Genomic DNA, 27,173 nt, shown 5'->3' on the forward strand with positions numbered 1-27,173 from the left:
GATCAGGCTCCTCTGCCGGCCGCATGTGGCCCGCGGGCCGTAGTTTGAAGACCCCTGCTGTAAAGGAACTGATTTTTTAATGGATCTCAATAAAGATCCTTTGCAAAAGAAAAGGAAGAGAAGAGGGTCTGGACAGGTAGTGACCAGGTGGAGAAATGTAATGAAGTGTGGAAAGGAGACGGGGACACAAAGTGGAGGGCAGGAAAAGGGTGGTAAGAACGAGTGCCACAGCCCCAGAGAAAAGCCTAGAGGAGGAATCCGAGTCAGAAGAGGAGCTGGAAGAGCCTGATATGTGTGGTCCTAACTAGGGACAATTTGCTCATTCCTCTAATAGGATAGGAATCCTCACTAGCCCTCTGGAAGTTCTGGAAGGCTTTCCAGTGTATACCCATCAGCTGTATTAACAGGACACAGAGACTGTGTAGAAAGGAAATGGACTTCTCGGCAACTGTATTTTCGTTTACTTTGAGCAAAAGCCTTTACAAACATTTCTTTTTTCTGAATCATACCATCCAGTACATGAGACTATCATAAACAACAGAACCTGGCTCTCAGTATCTAAAAGAATTTTATATTAATATAACATCTATATACATAAAAGGCTACTCTGCAAAGTGTCCCCTGGGGAGTTCGACCGGGAGACTGGGAGCTCGGTTGCTCGCTATGATATTCAATAACCACCAGGCGGTGGCAGGGGCACTGAGGGAGGTGGGGAAGGGGGAACGTGATCTGCCCTGATTGCCAGCCAGGCCTAAGGGACCCTACCAGTGCAAAAATGTTATGTACTGGGCCTCTGGTCCTTTCATAAAAGAAAGGTAATTCCATCAACATTCTATCACTGATGAAGTTCATAAAAGTGTTATAGAAAATTTAGATAGAACAAGTTCTCATTATTTTTCCACAAAATATTTAATTCCTAATTAAGTAAATCCTAGGATAATATAAAATACCTCATGCACTCCCTAAGCACACATTGACTTAGAAGTGAGGTAGGAATGAATAACTTAGAAGATTAACTGCAGAAAGTTGATCTAGGATTCAAATTATATTATGGATAGTCGCATTGATATGCAAGTCACAGATACGCAAATGTTATTAAAAAAAAATATTGTAGTAAACACCAATCTATCCTATCTATGAGATTTTTTTTTTATTTCACATATAAGAGAGATCATACAGTATACATCATTCTGTCTACTCCAGTTATTATAATACCCTCTAAGTCTATCCATTTAGTAGCAAATGGCAAAATTTTTATGGCCACATAATATCCCGTTCTACCTATATAGCACACCCTCTTTATTTTCATCCATGGAAAAAACTTAGGCTATTTCTATATCTTGGCTATTGTAAATAATGTCACAATGAACACGTGAGTGCATTTATCTTTTCAAGTTAGTGTTTTTGTGTTCTTCACATAAATACCCAGAAGTTGAATTGCTGTATCCTATGGTAGTTCTGTTTTTAATTTTTGGGGGGAATCTCCATACTGTTGTGGTTTTAATATTTGTATTGATTTTTAGAGAGGAAGGGAGAGGGAGAGACACGTCAATGTGAGAATGAACTGCCTCCTACATGCCCCCCAATGGGGATCAAGTCCAAAATCCAAGTGCCCTGACCAGGAATCAAACCAGCTACCCTTCAGTACATCCAACTAACTGAGCCACACGGTGCAGGGTTATATAAATTAAAAATATAAAAAAAAAAAAAAAAAAAAAAAAAAAAAAGACAAGAATTAGCAAGTGTTGGCGAGGATGTGGAGAAAAGAGAACACTTGTGTTCTGTTGGTGGGAATGTAAATTGGAGCAGCCACTATGGAAAACAGTATGGTTCAAGGCAGCGATCCAGTTTCATTCCTTTACATGTGATTGTCCAATTTTCCTAACACCATTTATTGAAGACACTGTCCTTTCCCAATTGTGTATTTTTTGCTTTGTGATAAATTAGTTGACTAAATATGCATGGGTTTATTTCTGGGTTCTCTGTTCTGTTTTATAGTGTCTTGTGTGTTTTTATGCAAATACCCTATTGTTTGAATTGCTACAGATTCATATTGTTTGACCTGAGGAGCTTGATGCCTACAGCTTTGTTCCTTCTTTTAAAGATTGCTTTGGCTATTTGGGGTATTTTGTGGTTCCATACAAATTTTAGAAATTGTTCTATTTCTGTGAAGAATGCCATTAGAATTTTGATAGGGATTGCAGTAAGTCTGTATATTATTTGGGTAGTATGGACATTTTGATATTTATTCTTCCAATTCATGAGTGCAGAATATCTTCCAATTTATTTGTGCTCTTTTTAATTTCTTTAATTACTGTTTTATAGTTTTCAATATACAGGTCCTTGGCTAGATTTATTCCTAGATATTTTTATGCTTTTTAATGCAATTGTGAATGGGATTTTCTTCTCTTAAGGTTTTTATTAGTGTATAGAAATGCAACAGATTTTTGTAAAATGATTTTGTAGTGAGCAGCATTACTGAATGTTAATTCGTTCTAAGCTTTTTGGGGTGAATAACAGTGGTGAAAGTGGGTATCCTTCTCTTGCTCCTGATTGCAGAGGAAAAGCTCTTAGCCTTCACCAGAGTATGATGTTAGCTGTTGGCATGTCAGGTGGCCTTCATTAAGTTGAGGTACATTTCCTGTATACCCACTTAGTTTTTACCATAAAGAGAAGTTTAATTTACTTTTTAAATTATGTATTAAACCAATATTAAAATATATTTTTCCTCCTCAAGGAAATAGGAACTGACCTTGGGAGACGGCAGTTATGAAACTCACCAGGGAGAATTATGAGGATGCACTTGATTTTTTTTAGAGAATTAACAGCAGAGTGCAGGCTGACCTAAGATTTTTGTAGAATAGAATGGGCAGCCACACTATAGTTTAAATATCACTCTCTGTGCTATAGTGAAAAGAATCCTATATGGTTATGCTTTATGAAAAAATGTGGCTAATTAGGAATCACTCTCTCATAAATGTTAATTTTTATATGGGTGATTATTTCATTACAACTGCTCTTTGAGTAGCTTAATTACTTTTCTGGGTTAGAAATTTATTAGTTTCCATTTTAAAGTGCTTAAAGCATGTCAGGCTCTGTGTAAAGCATGTTGAATTCCTTATTCTTGGGAGATAAATATTGTCGTCACATTTTTCAAAAGCAAATGAAGCTTTAGAGAAGTACCATACTCACTACTAAGCAGTGAAATCAAGATTCACACTCAGGTTTGATTCCAACATCAGTATCACAACTCTATCCTGCCTCATGGTTTTGCTTACATATATATTACTTATATATGTAAAAATTGAATTATACATTATATATGTCATCACTACAATAGGATGCAGAAAGTACCACAAATTGGTAATAAGTTAGACGCAATAAATTGCTGCTTCTGGCATTTATTTTTGAAAATTAGTCAAACATGTCCATCTTCCATTTCAGTTTACACTGTGAAAACTAGTTGTAATACTTTGTTTTCATTATAAAGACTTGCCAAAGTGTCTTTTGTGAGGTTCAGAAGGGCAGTCCAGATCATAGGCTCTAGAGCTGAGGCTTCCATTCTGACTCTACTTATTTGCTGTGTGCCCTTGAACATATTCCTTCACCTCTTTCTGGTTCCTAACTAAAACAGTCATAACTGTACTTATGCATTTTGCGCTTGCAAACACTGAATGAGTTTAATACATGTAAAGCATTTGACACATAGTAAGCTCTCAAAAAATGTTGGCTCCCGTTGTCCAAATTCAGTCTTTTTTAAGCTCTTTCATACTTCTTTTTCAAGATAGAATTTTTAAAGAGTAGTTTAAGATCCGCTATAAAATTTAGGGGAGGGGGGCGCGATTGAGGGGAAAGTATAGATATTTTCTATATAATTATCCCTCCCCACACCCTGACCACCAGGTGCATGCATATCAACATTCAGCCCCAGAGTGGTACATTTGTTACAATCGACTAACATTGACCCATCGTTAACACCCAGGTCCATAGTTTACATTAGGGTTCTCATTGGTATGGTACATTCTATGGGTTTTGATAAGTGTACAATGACATATATCTACCATTATTGGTCATATAGAATCATTGCACTGCCCTAAAAATCCTGCGCTTTACCTGTTCCTCTCTGTCCAGCCCCAAACTCTGGCAACTGTTGGTCTTTTCACTATCTCCATAGTTTTGCCTTTTCAGAAGGTCATAGTTAGAATTACGCAGTTAACTTCTTTCACTTAGTAATATGCATCTAAAGTTTCTCCAAGTCTTTTCATGGTTTGATAGCTTTTTTAAAAAAAAAAAGCTGTAAGTAATATTCTCTTGTATAAACGCACCACAGTTTATGAATTTACCCACGGAAGCGCATCATGGTTGCTCCCAAGTTTTGGAGATTATGAATAAAATTGCTGTAAATATCTGTGTACAGATTGTTATGCGGACATTACGTTACCGCTCATTTGTGTAAATAGCAATAAGTGTGATGGCTGGACTATAGGGTAAGGACATGTTTAATTTCATAACAAACTGCCCAAGTGTCATTCCTGATAGCCTTCGTTTGACGTTTACAACTGATGGTGACCATGTAGTTGTGTGTGTCTTCGCACAATTGTTGGGTGCACTTATTTCAGCGAAGTCTAACTTTGACACTCCTATACTCCCGGTTGGTAAGGGAAAGCAGAGTACAATAAATCTAGTTTTATAAACAAGCAAAACGAGGTCAGAGTCATCAGAGCAGTAACAGGGCTCAGACCACACCACCTTTCCATTTCCAAAGCCTGGGAACCTCTAAAAAACAAAACCCTTGCCTGGGTCTCAAGTGCTTTAAGAGGAGAGCATCTTCCCACACTCAAGATACATTTCCCCAACTAATAATTAGTGACTAATTGCAACCTACAATTGTTCAAATAGGCCGGCAAAGCGTCTACAGCAGAGCCGACCGAATGCGGAAGACCAGACACACCATGTCAGCTTTTCTTCCGCACTCAGACCCCGCTTCCAAGTCGCTCCCACCGGCGGCTTCCTCCGCTCCGACCCCCAGAGCATTGGGAAACGGGGCCTGCGCGCGGAGCCCACCTTTCTGCCAAGCCACAAGGGCCGCACGGTTGCATAGAAAAAGAAAAAAAAAAAAAAAAGCTCCATTGCCTCCATTACACCAGCAGCGGCGAGATAATCCGTGTACGGAGTCCTTCCTAGCACGAGGAGAGGAAGACAACAAGCCGATCCTAGCTAGCTAGACCTGGTCTGCAGCCCGAACAAGCCGAGGACCCTTTTTCGCGCAATCAAGAGAGACCCTTTTTCGCGCTCCAACTCGGCCGGAAGTGACGTGCGCCCGGCTCGCTAGGGCCCGCCCGAGGGAAAGGGAGAGCGGGCGGGGGCGTGGGGGCGGGGCGGAGGCCGTAGCTCCGCTTCCGGTGGCTCGCCGCGCTCGCTTACTCCAGCTGTAGCCACTCTTGCCCGTGGCCGCTTCCTCCATCCTGGTATTTTTTGGAGCCTTCATCCTGGTTCTTCCAAAGTGCCCGGACCCAAAACAGGAAGTAAGTGCGATGGAACCTTCAGGTCCCTGCCGCCGCCAGGGCCGCTCCGCCCAGCGGAGCCCGTCCGGCCCCCCTCGCTGCCCAGCCCGCTCCGCCGCCGGCCGGCGCCCGCTGCCGGCCCCCCGGGCACCGCGGGCGGGTGCGAGCCGGGCCCCGGGGACGCTGCAGCCGCCGTCCCCGCACGCTCCGGCCGGGGCCTCCCTCTCGGGGCCGGGCCGCTGGCGGCGGCGGCCTCTCGGGCTGCCGAGGAGAGGAGCCAGCAGCCGCCGAGGCACCGCGGGGACCCGGCAGGGGCGGAAAATGGCGGCGGCTTCGGAGGAGCTAAATGGCGCCGGGACCCCTGGGGGTGGGGTGGGGTGGGGTGGGGTGTCCGGGAGCCGCGGAGAGAATTGGGCCCGGGGATGATACGGAGAACCGGGAAGCCTGGCTCTTTTTTCTGTCTCTTTGTTGCGATGGTTACACCTTGGCGTTCGGAGTAGTTGGTTCGGTGAAGAGGGGGTCTCGCCCCACCCCCCTGATTTTTTTTTTTTTCCTTTTTCTTTTTTTTACCCTATTTGTGTCTTCGGTGTCTCTTGCCGACCTTTTGGATTCACTCCGGCTCACCGATCGTGGCCCAGGCCGAGGGGATCGGCTTGCTGGCCCAGCCTGAGTCTCATCCAAAGGGGAGGCATGGGCTGGGCGCCGGGAGCACAGGCTGTCCCGACCGGCCGGGGGGCCGTAAGGCGCCTCGGCACATAGACATTGCCGACCTCTGCCGAGTCCCGAGGAAGCGTGTACATTATTATTATTATTTTTTTTTAATGATGTGTGTCCTTTAACATGGACTTGGAGTATCATCTCTTCGGGGACATGGAGGGAGTGATTCCAGCCCAGTCCCCGGCGTAGGTTGCAGAGGTGTCCGGGCGCCTCTCTGTGCCGCCGAGGGATACTGTAGCGGGTGTGTGTGTGTTTATAGTAAACACATTGGATGTAGATAACGAGAGGGTGGGCATTCTATGAAACGAGAGTCCGGACTCTCCTGTCTTTGCCCCATTGCATCTGGGGATTCATATTCAGTCAGCCTCGGTGGTTTTCCTAACTGGATCCATCGCCCCGCGCCGCCTCCGTGTTGTAAGCGTGGAATAAGACCACTGGGATTTTTTTTTTCTTCTTCTTCTTCCCGTGCGGAATTTTTTTGTCTTTTACTACTAATTATACCTTAAGATACTGAGCATACCATTTAAACTGAGCACCTGATGCAAAGCAGCATCTGAAGATCTTTAAAGTTAATACAGCAAATTATCACTATAGTCTTGATTTAACTGTTTTTAAGTTCCGGTCCAAGTAAGAACACATTTTTCCATTGTGTTGCACATTTTACCAACAAAAATCTATTTTTTTCTTTTTTCAGTTAAGGATTTCCTTTTTTTTTTTTTTTTTTTCCTTACTTGAGATGCTTTCTTTGAGCTGGTTTTAAATTTGTGTTTCGAGATAACTGTGTATTGCTATTATTTTTTTTTAGTAGTTTGAGTAATTTATCAGCACTTGAATGTTAAAGACTCAACGAAAGCTTAGCTCTTTACTATGATGGTGTAGTAGGGATAAGATTTTATTACGTTAGGTTAAGATTTGGGAAAACATTAAAGTTATGTTTCTTAATGTTATGGGAATGGTCAGACTGAATGTTTTGAAGAATAAAAACAGGCTGGTGGGAGAATAAACTTTTTCCTTTTTTTTTTTTCTGAAAAGACATTACTAGTACTTGCTACAGTTTTTTGGGTAAAGTACTTTTCATGTTTTGTGGTGATTTTATCTCATTTTATCTCCCATATATACTAGCTGCTTTTATTTGCCACCAAACTCATTTTTTTTTTTTTTTTTTTTTTTACTATTTTAGTTGTTAGGCTAGCCCACAATGTGATTTTTATGACTAATCTAGACCTGCATATTCAGCATGAATCTCTTTAATTGATTGCAGTTGAACTAGATGGTGGAGCCAAAATGCTATTGCCCTGTCTTCATCAACAGTTAAATCAGTAAGTTCTGGGCATTGCATACTTAGATTTTTTTTAAGATGGAGAAAGGTTACCTCATTTCACTTCAAGGCAGCAGGAGAGAGAACTATACTACTTAGTATTGAAATAACAGCAAAACTAGTTCTTACCTTCCCATATAATTCTTTCTCTTTTTTTAAAATATATTTTTATTGATTTCAGAGAGGAAGGGAGAGTTAACCACTTAGCTGTTTTTAAGTTCCAGTCCAAGTAAGGAAATATTATTCCATTGTGTTGCAAATTTTACTATTTCTATTTTTAAAAATATATTTCTTTATTGACTTCAGAGAGGAAGGGAGAGGGAGAGATAGAACCATCAATGATGAGAGAGAATTATTAGCTGTCTCCTACACGTCCCCCCTGGGGATTGAGCCCGAAACCTGGGGATGTGCCCTTGATGGGAATCGAACTCGGGACCCTTCAGTCCGCAGGCCAACACTATCCACTGAGCCAAACCAGCTAGGACTAATGCTTATCTTTCTGCTCTATTTATTTCTCTAAAGTCTATAGGCCTAATTTTTATTAATGTAATAAATTTTTTCTGAAAATAACATCTTGTTATTTTTTGTCTTGCACCTTTTAATACTTAACACTTGTGAAGATGAATAAGATGATGTGAAATAAGTGTCCTTAGAGATTCACATCCTATCGCATAAATGTTAAAATATTGAGGGGGTTGGGAGTGTTTTGAAAGTATGTGTTGCAAAGACATCAAATCTTTAGAACAGCAATAAAGTTTAGGAAGAGTTGCACTTTTTTCAATATTCTATAGAGAGGCTGCCTTTTTAACATTGATATAAAATGCTACATCTTGTAATACTATCAAGTAATTCTCTTAAATAATGATATCATTTTCAATCGATAACTGAAATCAACATCTTAAGCAAGTAAAGTATATTATAATAAACTCCATTAACATCATTATTGACTTCTTATGGTGTATAGTCATATTTTGCCATCTTAAAACCAAGCTATAAAAGCTATAATGAGCATTAATTAGGTACCTTAATTCGGTATGTTTTATGTTCATTTATAGCTCTACTTCTCAAACTTCCACAAAGTATACAGAAGAACAAATCCCTTGGGGCCCAAGACCATAGCCCAAAGCATTCAACTTCAAGTATCACATGTCGCCTATTCCTAACTTGAATAAAAGCAATATTCAAGATTTATTTTGTGGCCTTGTCTTTTTTTTTTTACACCCCTCTATGTAGTTGTGTTCAGGATGTAGGCTTTTATCTGTTCTCTTTCAAAATAAAAATATTTTAAAACACATCTTTCATATTATTAGATAATACTAAGGAAATCCCCTTACAAACAATTCTTAAGGATTCTATAATGATAAAAGCATAATATGCTAATTAGACCCCACAGCTGAACAACCTTCCAGACAACTTCCTGATGAAGCTGGGGCCCCTTGCACAGATTTCGTGCATCGGACCTCTAGTTTAGTATATGCAAAAATAGGTATGATGGTCAATAGGGAATCTTTATAATGCAAGACCTCAAAAAAAATGTTCAGTAATAGGTTAATGGTTAGGTAAATTGAGAAGCTATATATTCATTAAAAATGCTGTGGCAGAGTAAGTAGTAATATTGGAAAATGTTCCTAATGCAAAACAAGTTACAAAAAATGTGACAATAGGATCTCATTGTAAATTTTTTTAAAAAAAGGTATGTTAAAACATGAATAAAAGACTTGGGTGATCATTACAAAAAAGAGTAATTTTCTGCTAATACGTTGGGTCAGAAAAACATCTGAAAATTAAACATATCCTTACTGTTTTACTAGTATATGCCCAAAACTGTGTCTTAGCTAGTGGTTTTTAATTCTTACCTCATCCAGTAAAATTCTGGTGTTATACTTGTATATTCCGCAGCTTGCTTGATTTTCCCTTATAAAAGTATCTTATAATGAATTTTTTTCACACTCTGTGGCCTTATCCCATTTTTCAATGTAGGATAAATTCCAAGCACCTAGAGTTGGTAAAATTTCTGTGCTGCTCATGATCTTCACTAATAGAATCTACCCTCGTACTTGTACTGTGCTTGGGAACTGATTGATACAAATGTATCTACAGAACTAATCCCAAAAGTAGGAAGAAATGTCACTTCTTGGTTCTAGTTTTTAGAAGATACATGTCACTTAATTGCCTAGATTTACAGTGTTCCCTAAACTTTTGACAGTGTATCCCTTCTATAATTTTCTTAAGGCAGCTAAGCATGGTGCAGTGCATATCCCCACCAAACTCCGGTGCAACTTGTACCCCCACCAAACTCTTCCCGTACCCCTGGGGGTACGCGTACCACACTTTGGAAAACACTGGCCTAGAACTGTGGTTGGCAAAATGCGGCTTGCGAGCCACATGTGCTCTGGCCCCTTGAATGTGGCTCTTCTACAAAATACCACAGCCTGGGCGAGTCTGTTTTGAAGAAGTGGCATTAGAAGAAGTTTAAGTTTAAAAAATTTGGCTCTCAAAATAAATTTCAATCATACTGTTGATATTATATTTGGCTCTGTTGACTAATGAGTTTGCTGACCACTGGCCTAGAAAATTGTAACAACATAAGTGGAGATACATAAAATAATCCATTGAATAAAAGTTTTACATCAATACTGTAATAGAGTAGGATGAAGGATTCATTTCTTTAATTCTGTGTTCACATATTCAAGAGTTCTTTTTCTATAATAGGTAGTGTCACCATGTTCATTTAAATAAAAATTTGTATTTCTCCTTTAAATGTGAATATATGTAAATACTCCATTGTAAATGTTTTGTACCGTATTTCATTAGGGTAATTTTTTTCCGTTTAATATAACTACAGAACAGTAGAAACATGATGACTACCATTTCACCAGTTAAAAGTCTATTACCTTTTTTCTCTTTTATTTCTAGATAGTGTAAAAATAGTACATGTGGTATAACTATAAGTCAGTGACAGAGACAGGAAGATCTAAGTTAACTGGTGGTGTGTACTTATTTGCCCCAAAGAGAACCAAAATTTTACAGATTTGGAGATCTTCCTGACATATTTCTCTGATAAATCAAATGGGTAACAGTCCAGTTTCGTGTATAATTAATTAGAATACAACACATGAAAATATTCAACTTTGTATCTTACTATCTTTAAGTCAGTTTATTCACCCAACATTTCTCAGTCACTGGTCGTCTATGCACTTCTAAATAACATCTGTCTTGACATTATGAAAGCTAGTATTCTCTTTGCCTCCTTAGCTTGAAAGCTAAACCCCAACCACGTAAAAGACCTGTTTGTATTGACTTCCCTACTTTCAATTCTCTGTGTATTCCAGTATGGCTTCTGTCCCCGCTACCCTGAAACTGCTTCCCTTAGGGTCACCAATGTTCTTCATATTGCCCAATCAGATAGTCATCCTCAAAGCAGTCCTATTTAACACAGTTGACCACTTGAAAACACTGAGGGCCTCTTAGTTAGCACCTGTTAGTTTTTTAGTTTTCATTTTAAGAATTTCGTTGATTCTTAGAGAGGGAAGGGATGGGGGAAACATGGTTGTGTGAGAGCAGCTGCCTCATATGCCCCCAGTCTTGATACCCGGACATATGCCCTCAATGTGAATCAAATCAACAACCTTTTGGTGCCTTGGACGTCACCCAACCAACTGAGACACCTTGACCAGGGCATCACACCTGTTAGTTTTCATCCTATACTACTTGTTGGTCCTTTTCCAACTCCTTTGTTTATGTATCGCTTAACTTCCAACTGTTAGAATGTTCCAGGACTGGGAGCTAGACTGTCTTCTCTAATCTCCCTAGGTGATCTTTAAAACAATTTGGATTCCTCTAACTCACATTTATAGGTCTAATTCACACCTGTTGAATTTCAGCTTCCCACTATCAACTTGACATCTTCATTTGGATGCCTCATATCTTTAACACAAACAGTAATAAAAATATTTAATGAAATATATTCTTAGTGTCTCCAAACGCACTCAGCTGTTTAAGCCAAAAGCCTGAGAATCTTCTTTTTTTTAATCCTTTACTGTTGAAACTATTAATAGCTCCCATCGTTTTTATCTTCATTCATCAAATTCTATCAACACTGCTTCCAAATTATATCTTCTGTCTAACCTTCTTGCTTATTTCTGCCAAATCAAGTCCCACCTTAAGAACTTTGCTATTATTAGTTGGCTGGCTTGTAGTCATATACTTGCAAGTGAATTCTCTTCAAGTAATGTAACTTCTCCGCATCAACCTGCCATAGCGTAAAACTGTGAGCATCTGTGCATTATCTCTATTTTGTGCATACATTAGCAAGATGTGTCCTAGGGTGTTCAAAAGCCCAAGAGCTGGTTAGGCTGTTTGACACTTAGTATAAAACTGGACATTCTTAAGTGCAGAAGCATACATTGGAGGTATTGCAGATTCAGTTTCAGACCTCTGCAGCACAGCAAGTCACACATTTTATTTTCCCAGAGTATACTGTAAAGCAGGGGTCTTCAAACTACGGCCCGTGGGCCACATGCGGCCCGCAGAGGAGTCTGATCCGGCCCGCCAGGTTTTTTGGGCAGTGAGCGCAGCCGAGGGGTTACAATAGGAATTAGTAGTTCATATAGTCCGGCCCTCCAGCTCTCTGAAGGACCGTGATCTGGCCCCCACTTTAAAAAGTTTGAGGACCCCTGCTAAGTTTATACTACGGTATACTGTAAAAAGTATGCACCAATCAAATTGCTCAACATAGTTGCTACAGACCTTCAGTTGCTTGAAAAAAAAAAAATGCCTGCAAAGCACAATAAAATAAAGTATCCTGTATTTGGTATGATTTGGTAGATTATTTTTTGGGTCTGGGAAAGCACAAAAATGTTTTCCTGTAAATTAATGGAAGGTAATTGGTATGCTTTAACCATTTCACCATTACTAAAGGTTTCATGGGAACCCTCTACTTTCCAATATTCCTTTTTCCTTGTGCTACTTTCTCACCATGTCTAATCTACCTTTATTTTATTGTTTTATTTTTTCCCCTAAGCTTTAGATTAACTTGGGTCCCAAGATGACTTTCATTAAATGCTCAGCCAATAACCATTTTGTACCTATCAAATGAGCAGTTGTGCTCTTTTTGCTTTGTAGTTCCTTTTTAAATAAAAATACTGTCAAGGTTACCAGTTTACATCTCAAAGATTGGAATATAAATTTGCAACCTTTCTGGAAAATAGATTGTAAGGTGATTTAGGTGTTCATTTCTTTTTTTTTTTTTACTTAACTTTCACTAATTACTATTTAAGGAAATAGAGTATATAATAAATGTTTCAGTATGTTTTAATGAAGTGAAAAACTGGGAACATCATAAATGTCCAGTGATAGGGTAATTATTAAATATATTTTTTTATCCAGTAAAAGTTTTAAATGATACAGGCAGCTTCAGTTAAATACTTAACCATGGTTTCCTTCACACTTTTCAATATGAATGAACTCCAAGTAGCAGGATATAAAATTGCTTATCCCCTACAGTCTTGTCTCTCACACCCACACACCAGAGACACTGAACTCTGGTTTTGGTAAGTTTATAAAACATTTCTATTTTTCCATCTTCTACAGTAGGTATTACTTGCAAACCAGCTTTAAAAAACATTTGATGGGTTCAGAAATAAGGACAGCATGAAATATAATAGCTGACTGAAGATTTCCCTAGCAGGATCTGTACCTTTTTCACTGCTTTATTTATGTACAGCAATTCTCATATATAACTATCCCCCTTGAACCTCAACACCTTTTGAACTTTTGGTTGACCTTTTGGGATAAAGATGAGAAGCCTATTGAAAGAAACCTTTAAAAACCAATCATTTCCCTAACTTCTCTGTTAGCTGTCTGCTCCATAGCTTCTGTTAAATAGGTCCAGAGGGCCACTCGTCACAGGCTCTGTGACATGTCAGTGATGGCTGAGTGGCAGAGAAAACAGAAGTGGACTATGGATCTGAGAAACACCATGTGGAGTAATGATTCCACGTTTGACCAGAGCATGCTAAAAAAGATGTGGCCCAAAGGAAAGAGTTTAGGGTATCAGGAGTAAGGAGTCACAGGTCATATTAAAGTTCAAGTCAAAAATAACCACCTGGATTGCTCATCAGGATGATTTTAACCAGCTTCTGGCTGAACTGAACACTTGCCATGGACTGGAAACAGCATGGTGATTCCTCCTCAGACAACAAGGAAAAGAAATCTTTCACCCTTGAAGAAAACTCCAGAATCTCCAAAAACCCACATTCATTATAAGAAATTCACAAAAGGAAAGGATCTGTCATCTTAAAGCAAAAACAGATCTTGACTGCATTTTTGGGAAAAGAGTAAGAAGATTCCTGAGGATGATTCCAGTCCTGCTGCTCCAGATGGGAATGAAACCTCCACTATGACAAGTGCCTTCACCATCCAGGAGTTCTTTGCCAAGCAGCTGGCAGAGCTAAAGAACAAGCCACAGGTCATGGCTGCAGGCCATTATGTTCCAGAGACCAAAGGGGAAAGGAAAGAAAAGGCAAAAGATAAATGTGGAAAATTATACCCAACTCAACTAAAAAAAAGAGAGGCCAAATTGAGCAGCAGCTCAGAGACCATTATTGGGATGGGAATTATGACACTTCTGCTGAGATGGAGAGGGTTGTGTGTGCTACTTAATGACCAGGACTTACCTCCAAAGTCCAAAAAAGAGAAGGAAAAGTGACAAAAGCAAGTTGAGGCAGCAGTGAAGCACTAGATAGAGCACCCGTGAAAAAGAAGGGCCCCAGTAAATAACCTTGGGCCTTCCAACCCCTCAGATGTCAGGTGCTGCCAAGCACACATCTTGGCGTAATGTCAGCGCAGGATTCACCCCAGAGAGTTGGTGCACATCTTAACTTGCCCATGGGCTGCTGGGTTTCACCCTCTCACCACATTTTCCCCAAATCATATTCCCAGAACTTTCAAATGTTCTAAGTCATGGCTGTCTTAAACACATGTCTTTGTAGACTCTGGAAAAAAAGTTTAAAAATTATTTCAGGTTTTGTAAGTTTCATATTGCCTTCAAAAGCTTGCTTGTAATTTACCTTTTCCAGCCTGATTATTTGGGATTCTTCCCCCCTCTCCCCCACCCACCCATACACGGATCCTTAGACAGGATTGTTCACAGATATATATTTTTAATGCTTCAAGATGAAACAGGTATTAGGGAAAGAATGGAATTAGTTACTATTTTTTTAATTTCCATAAGAATTTATTTGAGCCAAAATTATAACGTATGCTGGGAGAGAGATCTCAAATGCTCCCTGGTGGTAATTGTTCTAAAGAAAAGATACTGGTCAGATTTAGGGTACTGAATTAGTTGAGGTTCATCATGGGTCATGTTATATGTACCTAGTCTATAATTCATAGAAGTACTAACATCTCCAGCTGTTTTTTTCCAAGAATGTTTGACTGCCTGATAAGGGACAAATGGGTTGAGAGACTGCCTTTGAATTAACTCAGTGGGCATCAGAGTCTCATCATGTCTGCCCTTCACTCGGAATACTTTTAGAGGCTGATTTCCTAAAGGTCTGAGAATTCTGGTTTTGTCATTTTTCTAGTTGACGTAACACACGAGACTAGAGTGTCATCAGCATACTGCTAGCACACAAGTGTAGTTACAAGACTTACTGTGTAATGCTGTTATTTTTTCAGTGTTGCAGCTATAGAATCATGGGGGAAAAACAATCTGGATAACATGAAAGTGATGCTGGTGGCTACGGGAAGGCGACTTGATTCTGTGGGAAGGGATACAGCTGATTTACCTGTTTTCTAGGTAAGCCTGCCTTGTTCCACGGACCTCACTTAATAACTGCAAATTTTAATCATACTAGATCATGATTCCCACTTATCTTTAATTTGGGAATGGTATCTTTACCATTGTAAAATGAATGATGTCCTTTTAAAATAGCAATTTGTATAATGAAACTTTAGTGAGTCTCTCTGGGTCTTCACCATGTAAAATGTTAGTAGATCCTAAGTTGTTCTGCCGGGGGAAGTGCATATGTGTAAATGGTAAATATATGAACACACTAATATCTTGTGTGTAAAAGCAAAATAATATGTGAATAATTTAATATACACCAAGGCTTATGTCCCCTTTCTTATGATAATTGGTAAAAAGTACATGGACAAGACCAAAATTGAGTATTGAGGCAAGAACTTCATTGAACATTATAAGGTATGCCTGAAGAGTTCAACTAGCCTATCTATAATAATAGAAGTATAATATGCTAATTAGCCTGGATGACCTTCAGGATGATGCCAGAGCTGTGAGGGAAGCCTGGGTTCTGGATGCCAGAGGGAAGCCGATGCCGGCAGCTGGGGGAAGGAAGGCCTATTCTTAGACGAATTTCATGCATCAGGCCTCTAGTTAATTTATAATTCAATATTTTCCCCTATTAGCCATGAATACTATATTCTAAGGTTGATCAGTCTGTCGGAACAAAAGAAGAATATTATATGTGTAAAATATCAGTTTAAACAAAAACGGTTCTCTATTTCAGAAGAAGGTATTGCTTCATCTCTATTAGAAAAACAATTTTATCAATGATGGATGTATGCACTTATTTAATATTAATGAAAAAAACTTTAAAAGAACTACTTAGTGTTCTTACTTGTCAGATAATAGAGCTTAATACGTGTAAAAATGTTTTGGAGAAGTAATTCTTAGATTAGGACAAAAGCTTTAATGAATTTTCTACTAAAGAATCAAAAGTTAAATACATTTAAATAAATCACAAAGCGGCCAATAAAATAATTAAAAAGCGGTGAGACTTGCTGACATGACGACTTTCATTGCATGTGGTAAAATACATTTCTTTAAAAAGTGAATACTGTAGGTTTTTAATCATAGCAGTCAATTCTTACAGATTATTATATCTAATTTTACTTTTTAATTGATTATTTTGGAGAGAGAAGAGGGGAGAGAGAGAGAAACATCAATATGAGAGTGCAACATTGATCGGCTGCCTCCTGCATACCACCTATTGGGAATTGGGGGTCGACCCTGCACCCCAGGCATGTTGAATACCAGGAATTGAACCCGTTACCTTTCAGTGCTCAGGGCAACGCCCAGCCAGTTGAGCCACACCAGCCAGAGCTATATCTAATTCTAAATAATGGTTATAAACTTTTGAAGAACAGTGTTTAAAATCTGAATTGGCATCGCAGTTTCACATAAAAGAACGCTGTAGGCAGATACACATTGTGGGGGTTTTGCAGGGGAAGGTAGGGAAATTAGAGGGCTACTTTAAGTTCATATTTGGAAATAATTTTTTAATCCTAATCTGAAATATGTTCTTGCACAGATTTGAGTATGAGCACAGTTGAAGAGGATTCTGACACAGTAACAGTAGAAACTGTGAACTCTGTAACTTTGACTCGGGACACAGACGGGACCCTCATTCTTCATTGCCCTCAGAATGGTAGGAGAACGTATAGGCATAATTGTGAATCTTTTTGGATTTCCCGATTTTATGTCACCTTTGATCTCTATTATCCATCTGGACGGTCTGGGCCAGGACCGTAGGAAAGGTTATCTCTTTGGTTCATAAATTAATCTTAATTTTTATATTTTAAAAATATCCCTTGGTATATTTTCTAATTTACCATAAATTTTCTAATTAACCTTTGATGAGTAGCTGTTTTATTAGTAAAATCTGTTGAGCATCCTAGGATAATGATCGATTAACTATACACTTCCTCACCAGAGTATTTGTAGTACATTAGAATATATAGATGTAGTCATGCCAATATAAATAAATGAACATTTTTTGCTAGAACCTGTGTTAGAGAATTTTATGTAACTGAGTAAGATTTACTGTGATCAAGATTCAACACTCTTGGGGTTTGTGATTTTTCTCAACCTCTTTCTTGTGTACAATTTATTGTTTCTTTTGCTTTAAGTTCATCTTTGCTCAACCTAAGTTTTGTCTTCTCTTTTCACTCCATACTTAATCTCTAGGTTATTTCATTCAAACTTGCTGTTTTAACTACCCTCTACGTATTAAAATGATTCAAACTTCTGACTTTATTATGAATTCTCCATTTCTCAGAGGCACCTTTAATGTCACATGTCTCAAACTGAATTATTTCACAGAATCCCCCAACCTAGTTTTTTGTTTTTTTGTTTTTTTTTACTTTCTCATTCAATTCCATTTGTTTTAGTATCCTAGATAATAAATACAGGTAGGAATAATCCTTTCATCTCCCACATTCATTCTATTATGAAGATTTGTTGATAAAATTGTTTCTTGAATCTATTCCCTTCTCTCTTCTCAAGTCCTCCTTTCTTGTTTCAATTTCTCACCTGTGTGGCTCTAACAGCCTTTAACCAGTTTCCCACCTCTATTTCATCTTTTAAACTAGAAAGACATTGGTCATGATACCCAACAGCATAAGAAGGTGTTTAAAGCTTACCATGGTTTTTAGAATATAATTCGGTTCTTTAATTTGGCACATAGCCTCCCATCATCGCATCTTTCCTTTCAGACTCACTTTTGCCACATTTCATTTAGCCATATTCCAGCAGTTAATGACTGTTTTTACTTTCCTAATATACCTCAAGCTCTTTATGCCTCAGTGTCACTGCTTATATTACTCCTACTGCCAATAATACTCATTTTCCTTTGGCTCTGTTCAAGTTAAAAACATCTTCTCCAGGAAACCTCTCTTCACTTCTAGTCCAAATTAAATACCTCTCCTCTTTACTCCTATCTGCCGTTTCATAGCTCTTATTACACTATTTTGAAATTGTTAGTTAGTCATCTCCTCCACACTGTGTGCTCCTTGACAGTCACTGTCTCATTGTTCTTTTCCAAGCACTTAACACCTAGAAGGCACTCAGTATTTGTGAGTGAATTGACTTTGCATGTGAAATACTTGGAAAGCCAGATTGTTGACAGCACAAAACTGTCAAGTTAAAAAAGCAGCACCTTTGTCATAGTTCCTTGCCATAAGAATAAAAGCTTAGGTACTGCAGTAGACACTGAGAAAGCAATATTGTTTGGAGTCCCACTTGTACATCTGGGCTTAGTTAACTGAGCAAATCAGGAAGAAGATAGTTTTACAGTCATTACTTGAAGATTTTGTGTTTACCTCATTGTTTTGAACATTTTGAGATTTTTGTTTTGTTTTGTTTCATCAGAAGCTGATGAAATAGACTCAGAAGATAGTACTGAACCTCTGCAGAAAAGGCTTTGTCTGTCTTCTGAGGATGATCAGAGTATTGATGATTCTGCTCCTTGCATATCAGTTGTTGCACTTCCACGTAAGTCACTGTTTAAAAGCAGAGTTTCCTTTTAAAATTAAATTTTAGCTTGCAAGATTATTTTTCTCTTCATTTCATCATAAACCCTCTTTTTAATTAATACATAGTAAGTGCTTAGATATGTGCCACAAGTGATTATAAATGCTTTTACATATATTGTCTAATTTAATCTTTATTATTATTATTATTATTATTATTATTGCCCCCTCACTGCCACTGCTACCAGGAGCCTTTTTAAACATTTTTTTTCCCCCTGATCACGCTTTCCCCCAGGAATTTTTTTTAAATGTGCTGTCTTGCTTTGTTAATAAAGAGAATAACGTTTTTTTTCATGCACAACACTCCTGAAGCACACTTGCCCAACTCATTGAGAAAGCATGCTCTAGAGTAAGGATTATCATCATCTCTATTTTATAGTTGACAAAACTAAAGCACAGGTATGATAACTTGTCAATGATCATATCCAGCCATTTCTGGTTCTTACAATTTATACTCTTAATCCCAATGCTGTACTGCCTCTTCATATGGTAAATAGCTAACTGGAAGTTATATAGAAGTCTGATTAGTTTTTCTCACTAAGGTTTTAACATGTTTAAATTTCAAGATCATTTAGAGTATACTGGATTCTAAGGAGCTATCATATTTCCGGAATTGTTGGCAAAAGACTACAACACAACAACTGTAATATTAGATTATATTTCTAATGTGTTTAGCAAAAAATAGGGAATCTTGTTGAACTGTGGTGTCCCCACAAAGGTCAAATAGGTTTCTTAGTCCATGCTGATGGGGTTGGGATACAAGGCTCTTATGCATAAAGGAGAGTCTTGCCATATCTCAGAACTTTCCTTTTGCACTCACATCAAGCAAAATCACATCTTTATCCAGTGGGTTTTCATTGTGGAAAATCATGTTTTCACAAGTAGGTAAATACTCTGTATTTAGAGTTTAATTGCTTGTTAAATTTACAGAAAAGAAATCCTTTTATGTTAGTTTGCTGTGAAACTTTATAAATACAGCATTAATGTTCATGTTGCTAATATTGCTTCCAGTTGTGACTATACAAATATAATCTATTTATAATTAAATTAAATGACCTAATTAAGTGATCTTTCCTCCTAATGATGATTCATATGATATTTTAAAACTCCTAATTTGACTGTCATTATGTTGTGATTCCACTTTAAAACTTGATTAACCTATCTGTATTACAGACAAAATTGTATATGGATATTTTCTAAGCTACAGGTTATTTTCATTCAGCTATAATTGATATTATATTATATTAGTTATAACTGTACAACATAATGCTTTGGTATATTTATATATTGTGAAATAATCACAATAAGATTAGTTAACATCCATCACCAAATATAATTACAGAATTTTTTTCTTGTAGTGAGAGCTTTTAAGATTTGCTCTCTTTAACAACTTTCAAATATATATTATATTATTATTAACTGGTTAATTCATTAGCGTGCCTTTATCATAATTGTAGGTTCAAACTATACTTGATATTTTGTTCTATTTTATGGTGCTTGTCTGAATTGAACGTTATAAAATACATGAGCTACTTGATATTGGATCAAAGCATATCATGTACGCAGAGGATTCTGAAGGCTAGTATTTACAATAAGACTGAATTCATGAAAAGCAGTCTTGAAGTATTTACATGTTTTCTGCATTTGTAAAAGGTGTGTTGATAAATCAACTTAGAAAAACTTCTATATTTAAAAAAATTCACAAAAAAGCATAAAGTCCCATATATCTAGGACTGATTGAATGAGCAAGTCATTTGCTGGACTTAGTGGAGGCGAATATTAATTTTTAAAGATTTAACTTAAAATTTAATTTTAAAATTCATATTTTTACATGCTTTATAAAACTGACAAAATTTATCTTCTAAGACTTAAAAGTCCTCTTAACTTTCATAGTAATCAATCTAGACCACTAATTGACCACTTGTTTTTGCAATCATCTACCACCACATTGACTCCAGTCCCTATTCATAGTTATAGCTCTTGGTGATTACTCATTCAGATAAGTGCAATATCTTAGCCTCCAATTCTTTTTGTTCTTCACATTGCTTTATCTCTACCATTACCCCTTTTGTCACTACCTACTAACTAGAGTCCATCTGTTTTCTGTTTCAGATTTTGTTTTGCTACCACTGCTTCCTATGTTTCCAACTTACTTTCTCTAATACTCTTAAACTTCTATGATCCTTTGCCTCACTGGCACCCATTAATCTTACCACTCTTCTTTGTTCCTTCTCCACTTTGTATCCTGTTTCCTCCTTACCTAATTTCATTTTCATGATTAGTCATTGTAATCACTGTCTTGAATTGACGTCAGGTCTTTTTTTCGCTTATTTGTTCTTTGGTGAAACCACAACCTTGGTTAAATTCATCTGCCCACTATGTCTATACCTGATGGGAGAAAAACAGCACAGGCAAACTGACTGGTTCCACTTGAAACTGATCATCATTATCTTGAAAGTGGGCTCATGACGTCTGCCAGCCACACCATACATACTTCACTATAATTTTCTTTATCCCACTCTGACATGACTGTTTCTTATATTTCAAAACCTCTAATACTTTCTCCATCGTCTTTAATCTCAACTGATAACCTTGCTTACTACTTTACTGAGAAAATTAAGTAGCTATATGTTTTCATTTCCACAAATACACACATACAAGTATCTATGTCCATATATTCTATTTTTTCTCTTAGCTAAGGCCAGCCAGCTCTTCATTTTATTAGATTCTATCCCTTTGCCTACTCACCGACATTGTTACAACAATTCTTGATGTTCTCTCTTGAAACATCCATTTTTTTCTTCTCTAGCATTGTTCTCTTTAGCATTGTAAACATATTATAATTATTTTAAAAATCCCAGTAGCCCTCTTCTGGCTCCCATCCAATTTCTCTCCTTCCCTTAAGAGAAAAATACCTTGAAATAATTGCCTCCATTTCTTCTTCCATTCTTCTTCAGTCAGGCTTTTACCTGTCTCGCTTCACCAAAACTGTTCTTCCTAGGTCTCCAGAAACCTCCTTTTACTAAATCCAATGATAATCTTTTTTTTTCTTCTTCCAGTCTTTGTCTTGCTTGATCTATCCACAGTTTTTGACAGTATTTATCACTCCCTCTTCCCCTGCTTAACATTTTGTCACATGGGTCCCAGGAAACACATTTCTCTAGTTTTCCTCTAAATTGCTGTCCAAGTTCTTCTCAGTCTCCTATGCTGACTTGTCCACATCTCTCAAACCTCTAAATGTGGCCTGCCCCAGGACTGAGTCCTTAGACTGCTTCTGTTTCCTGTTTTCATCCCTAAAACTGATGATTTTAAATTCTGTCTCTGGTGATGTCTCCCAGATTATTCCAGTCGAGACTTCTCTTTTTAGCTCTAAATGTTTAGTAGGTATCTCAAACTAATATGTTTAAAACTCAGTTCCTGAAACTTCCTAAATTTTGAAATTTGCTTCTACAATCTTCCCCATCTCATTTTTGGTAGGTACATTTTTTTCATTTGCTGAGATTTAAAAAAAAAACAACAAAAAAAAACACATGTAATATCATCTTCGACTTTTCTCTCATGTTTGGTTTATCCGCAAATTCTACTGGCTCTACCATCAAAATACCCACAATTTGAACTACAATCACCCTTACTTGATTTCACCCTGGTCCAAGCCGCTGGCCTTTTATCATGATTATTGAATTAGCTTGCTGCCCTTTAGGCTATTTTCCCTATAGCAGCCAGGGGGATCATTTATATATAAAAGCCTAAGCAACTGGCCAACCATCCAACCATCTGAACAGTAGCTATGATGCATAATGACCATCAGGGGACAGGTGCTCAACGCAGGAGCTGCCGAGCATCTTGGCAGCTGCGGTTCTTGAGGAGGGAGCCCGATTCTGGGGTGCATCACCCGAGAACCGCCCTCTCCTAATCCAGGACCCTTGGGGGAAAGAGAGCCGGTTTCGGCCCAATCCCCACCGGCCAGGCCAAGGGATTCCTCTGGTGCACGAATCTGTGCACTGGGCCTCCAGTATTACAATGCAATATTATATCATTCCTCTAGATCTTCCATTGGTTTCCTATCAGAGATTTAAAGCAAGTCTTTATAGCAGCCTACAAGTTACCACACATCTTACTGTTCTTGTTCAATCTGCTTTGGCCATACTGCCCTCCTTGCTACTCCTGGGAAAATTCAGACATCTCCCCATCTCAGAGCTTTTGCACTCGGCTTTCTTGCTGCCTGAAATGCACTCTCTCTTTCTCAAGACACCTAAGTAACTAGTTCCCTTCCTTACTTTGTCCCAAGTCTTAGTTACTTTTCCTGGCCTCCTATCTAAAATTTCAAATACCCTTCCTCACTTCCAATACATTCCCTTTCCTACATTATGTTTTTCTTCTTATTACTTACCATCATCCAATATAATATCGTGTTTGTGTTTAACAATATAATATCATTTTGTGTTTAACCCACTAGAATATAAGCACCATAAAAGCCAGATTTTGCTCACTGCTATCTCCAATAACAGCGATACCCACTGTGGTACTAGATGCACAATAAATATTGATTAAATGCATAGATATAAAAATATACATATATTTATATATATGAGCAAGGAATGTGTTAGGAAATTAGATGTTCCCATTTTTTCCATGGATGTTTAAAAACTAATTAGGCCCTGCCATTGCTATTCTAGAATTGAATTATTCTTTTCCTTGAAGTTTCAGAAAATGATCAGAGCTTTGAGGTGACCATGACTGCAACCACAGAGGTGGCGGATGATGAGATTACTGAGGGAACTGTGACACAGATTCAGGTATAGTAAATTTTTTTTTTTTTTAACTTTTTTATAATTGATATGAGAGAGAGAAATAAACACTGATTTGTTGTTTCACTTATTTTATGCATTCATTGGTTGATTCTTGTATTTGTCCTGACCCGGGATCAAACCTACAATCTTGGTGTATCAGGATGACACTAACCAACTGAGCAACCCAGCCAGGGCCAACTCTTTTTATTGGCTACAAGAGGATCATCCTTTACGCATACCTTAGGTGGAAATATTGTGAACATATTTTGTCTGACAAAGTAGCAACCACAAAATTGAGGGTAAGATTCATTACTTCATTCAGATTTCCAAGTCTCTACATATATGTGAATCTCAGAATTGTAAGCAAAGGTAAAATTTTAAAATTCATTCCCTGTAGAGTGGTTCACATCTGTTGAAATAGGTGATGCTTGTACATTCTTTATCTACATGGAGTGATCTTATTTGAGCTGTTAAATAACTTTAAATTTTATCTTATAGAAGATACTGATTGGGATATAAAAGCTTTTTGAGGTAGTTTTACCCAGCAGTTAACTGAAGTGACTGATTTAGAATGGCTACATATGATCTCTATTCTGTGTCAGTGGAAACTAGTCATTACAGATAGGTTTTAGTTAGGGTAGTTATAGTTATGGTCGTTCCTTTTGGTGCTTGTATGATTGAATACATTTTACAATGTGTTTGGAAGTTGGATTATAATCAGTCTTATTGTTTTCCTCTTAATGTGAACTTCTCTGTCTCATAAGTTATTTCTCCAAAAAGTAATCAGAATTCTCTGCTTAAATTCTTAGCCTAAAACTTAAATCTATTTTATTTATAAATTTATCCCTGGCCTTTCTTTTTAGTAGCTTTTCCTTTTGTTTCTTCATTTAATAAAATATTTTGAAGTAGTAGACAGTAGAGACATTATACTGTTGTTTTTCTAATGTGGAGCATCTCAGTGACCTTTGTTCAGTTAAGTATAATAGTTGTAAATTGATAGGTAGCATCAAGGACTAAGGACATCTAATGTTAGGTGCACTGTGAACCTTTTGCAATAGAGTGCTTCAAAGTGGTTCCAAAACAATAGGATTTCCAGAAGCATGCATCTGAGAAGTGCTTAAATGGCTTTGAGATAGGCTGCAGTTCCTCATAATTTGCCCTCAGGTATCAGCTGGTGATTTGGACAGGAATTTTTTCCAAGCTTTCTGAAGCAATAGAGCACATCCTTTCTTCAAAATGGGGCTTGTCAAATTCATTTCAGGTTCAAAGACTAGGTAGTCTTCACTTTCATTCTGTTTTCAATGCAGTAAAAATAATTATACATACGTATAATTTTGTTTACAACATAGCTAGAAGATTGAGCAGTGGCAATGTTAGTAGTCAAGTTATAGTGTTGTTTTGTTTGCATTATTTCCAAAGAGTTAATGAGTTATTTAATATTAGCGTCTTGGTTTGTTATTACCATTTTAGTGAATGAAAAGCTTTTAATAATTTCTAATATATGTTTAATAAGATTAACATTAGCTGCTAGTGAAAATCAGCATAGTTAAAAGTTCAGCAATAATGTGTTCTTCAGATTACAAGACGCCTTAGACACCATCTGTCTAGTCTCTCAGTTCTCAGCTTTATAAAGGTCTCTTGATCTTTAAAAGAAAAAAGTCTAAAATGTATGCTACATAGAGTTGTAAAACTTTTCATACTTGACCAGTGATTTTTTGCTTTTTGCCCAGGGATTTTTAAAAAACTGCTTTTATGAATATAATATATTAATAACCAAACATAAAAAAAAAGTAACAATAAAGGTATGGCTTTTCCCCATATTGTGTTTTGGTGGTTCAATGACAGCTTCTCTCTTACCAATTGAGATGGGTTTTGTTTCCTGTGGAAGTTAGAAATTCATTTTTTTGTTTATTGAAGAAATAGTTCAGTCTTTGTTAGGACTTACCTCCAGCCAGTGACCTAGCTTAGTAGTTGATCCAATCCAGAGACAGCACAAGGTTGAGTGATCACTAGACAGCTAATTCTCCCCTTATCCTAGTCTGCCTGTGATAATGTCAAACCTCATGTGGCAGAACTGTTGTCAGATTTTCCTCACACTATAGCTCTCTTTAGCTCAAGGCCAGTTCTTAAAAATGGCTTTGTTCCTGCAGATATTGCTAGATTAAGTATGTAAGTCATTGAAAATATGCCCAGTGATAATTGCATAAATATACTAAAAGCCACTGAATTATATTCTTTAAAGGGTGAATTTTATGGTGTGTGAATTATTTTTTAACCACGTTTCTCAATAAAGACTGTTTTAGCTGCGATAATAGTAAAAGGTAGTATCATACAATTCTTTGAGGAGAAGGGGTACATTTATGAAGGTAGGAGTTATGACACTCTAGATGTTGGCTACCATAAAATTGTCAGTGAACAGTAAGCAGACCATAATTTTGTAAAATGTCTTTTGATTTAGCCTGTTAATCCTTTAAATTTAACAGATCACATTACAGATGACTAAATATTTAGATAGCAAACTACCTGTGAGGACATTAAAAATCATAACTCAACCCCAGCATTTCCATTTTGTTGTATGTATGAACTAACTTAAATATATAAATATACAAATGTATATTTTTACCTTTTCAAGATTCTACAGAATGAGCAACTAGATGAACTGTCTCCCTTGGGTACCGAGGAAGTTGCAGCAGTTAGCCAAGCGTGGTTCACAACGAAAGAAGATAAGGATTCTCTGACGAACAAAGGTAAAATATACTGTGAATTTTAGTGTCCACTGGAAAAAATGGAGAACTTATAATCATTAGGATTCTGAGTTGGACCTTCAAAATTGTGATTCAGCCATAACAATAATTGAGCTTTTCTTTTTATTTATTTATTTTTATTAAATTTATTGGGGTGACATTGGTTAATAAGATCATATAGTTTTCAGGTCTACATTTCTGTGAGATGTGATCTGTATATTGTACTGTGTGCCCACCACCGACAGTCAGATTGTTCTTCATCACCATGTATTTCTCCCTTTACTCTACCCCAATCCTTTCCCTCTGGTAACCATCATACTGTTGTCTATGGCTAGGAGGTTCAGTTTTATATTCTACGTATGAGTGAAATCTTATGGTTCTTAATCTTTTCTGACTGGCTTATTTCTAAGTGAATTAAACTTGAACTTTCCTCATTGAATTAAAGTTGGCTCTGAATGAGCTAATGAAACCATTTTTCAATAATTGATCATTTTTTCTTAAATGAAGTAGATATTGTCTTGTTAATTTTTGAGCAAATGGATAACGGTTACATTTTTTTTTATTTTTTTATTTTATTTTTTTTTTTTTTATTCTTTTACTTTAAATTCTTTATTGTTGAAAATATTACAAATATCTCCTTCCCCTCCCCCCAGTGACCTCTCCCCAGCTGCTCCCGCCCCCAAGCACATGCCCTCACCACACTAATGTCTGTGTTGACTGGATATGTTTATATGCATGCATTCAAGTCCTTTGGTTGATCCTTACC

General features: G+C 37.4%; 1 protein-coding gene and 1 pseudogene across 6 annotated transcripts in view; both read left to right on the forward strand.

The window, feature by feature from the left end:
* The first annotated feature begins 5,360 nt into the window (after positions 1–5,360).
* DMTF1 (cyclin D binding myb like transcription factor 1) overlaps positions 5,361–27,173 on the forward strand; it is a 42,263-nt gene continuing 20,450 nt past the window's right edge. For 2 of the 5 annotated variants that reach the window (XM_084897406.1, XM_084897408.1), the window contains exons 1-6: positions 5,361–5,525; positions 15,220–15,340; positions 16,875–16,991; positions 18,713–18,835; positions 23,575–23,669; positions 26,296–26,410. In XM_084897406.1, coding sequence (XP_084753532.1) covers positions 16,883–16,991; positions 18,713–18,835; positions 23,575–23,669; positions 26,296–26,410 — 442 coding nt within the window. In that variant the 5' untranslated portion in view covers positions 5,361–5,525; positions 15,220–15,340; positions 16,875–16,882. Of the gene's footprint in view, positions 5,526–15,219; positions 15,341–16,874; positions 16,992–18,712; positions 18,836–23,574; positions 23,670–26,295; positions 26,411–27,173 lie in introns of those variants that run through there. The other 3 variants (XM_084897407.1, XM_084897410.1, XM_084897409.1) reach the window with 2 other exon arrangements.
* On the forward strand, positions 12,229–15,213 carry LOC311629409 (PIN2/TERF1-interacting telomerase inhibitor 1-like; annotated as a pseudogene). The gene has a single exon. The product of its transcript is annotated as a PIN2/TERF1-interacting telomerase inhibitor 1-like (transcript).

The sequence above is a fragment of the Pipistrellus hanaki genome (genome assembly GCF_964339955.1).
Source record: "Pipistrellus hanaki genome assembly, chromosome: 10".
Taxonomy (NCBI): domain Eukaryota; kingdom Metazoa; phylum Chordata; class Mammalia; order Chiroptera; family Vespertilionidae; genus Pipistrellus; species Pipistrellus hanaki.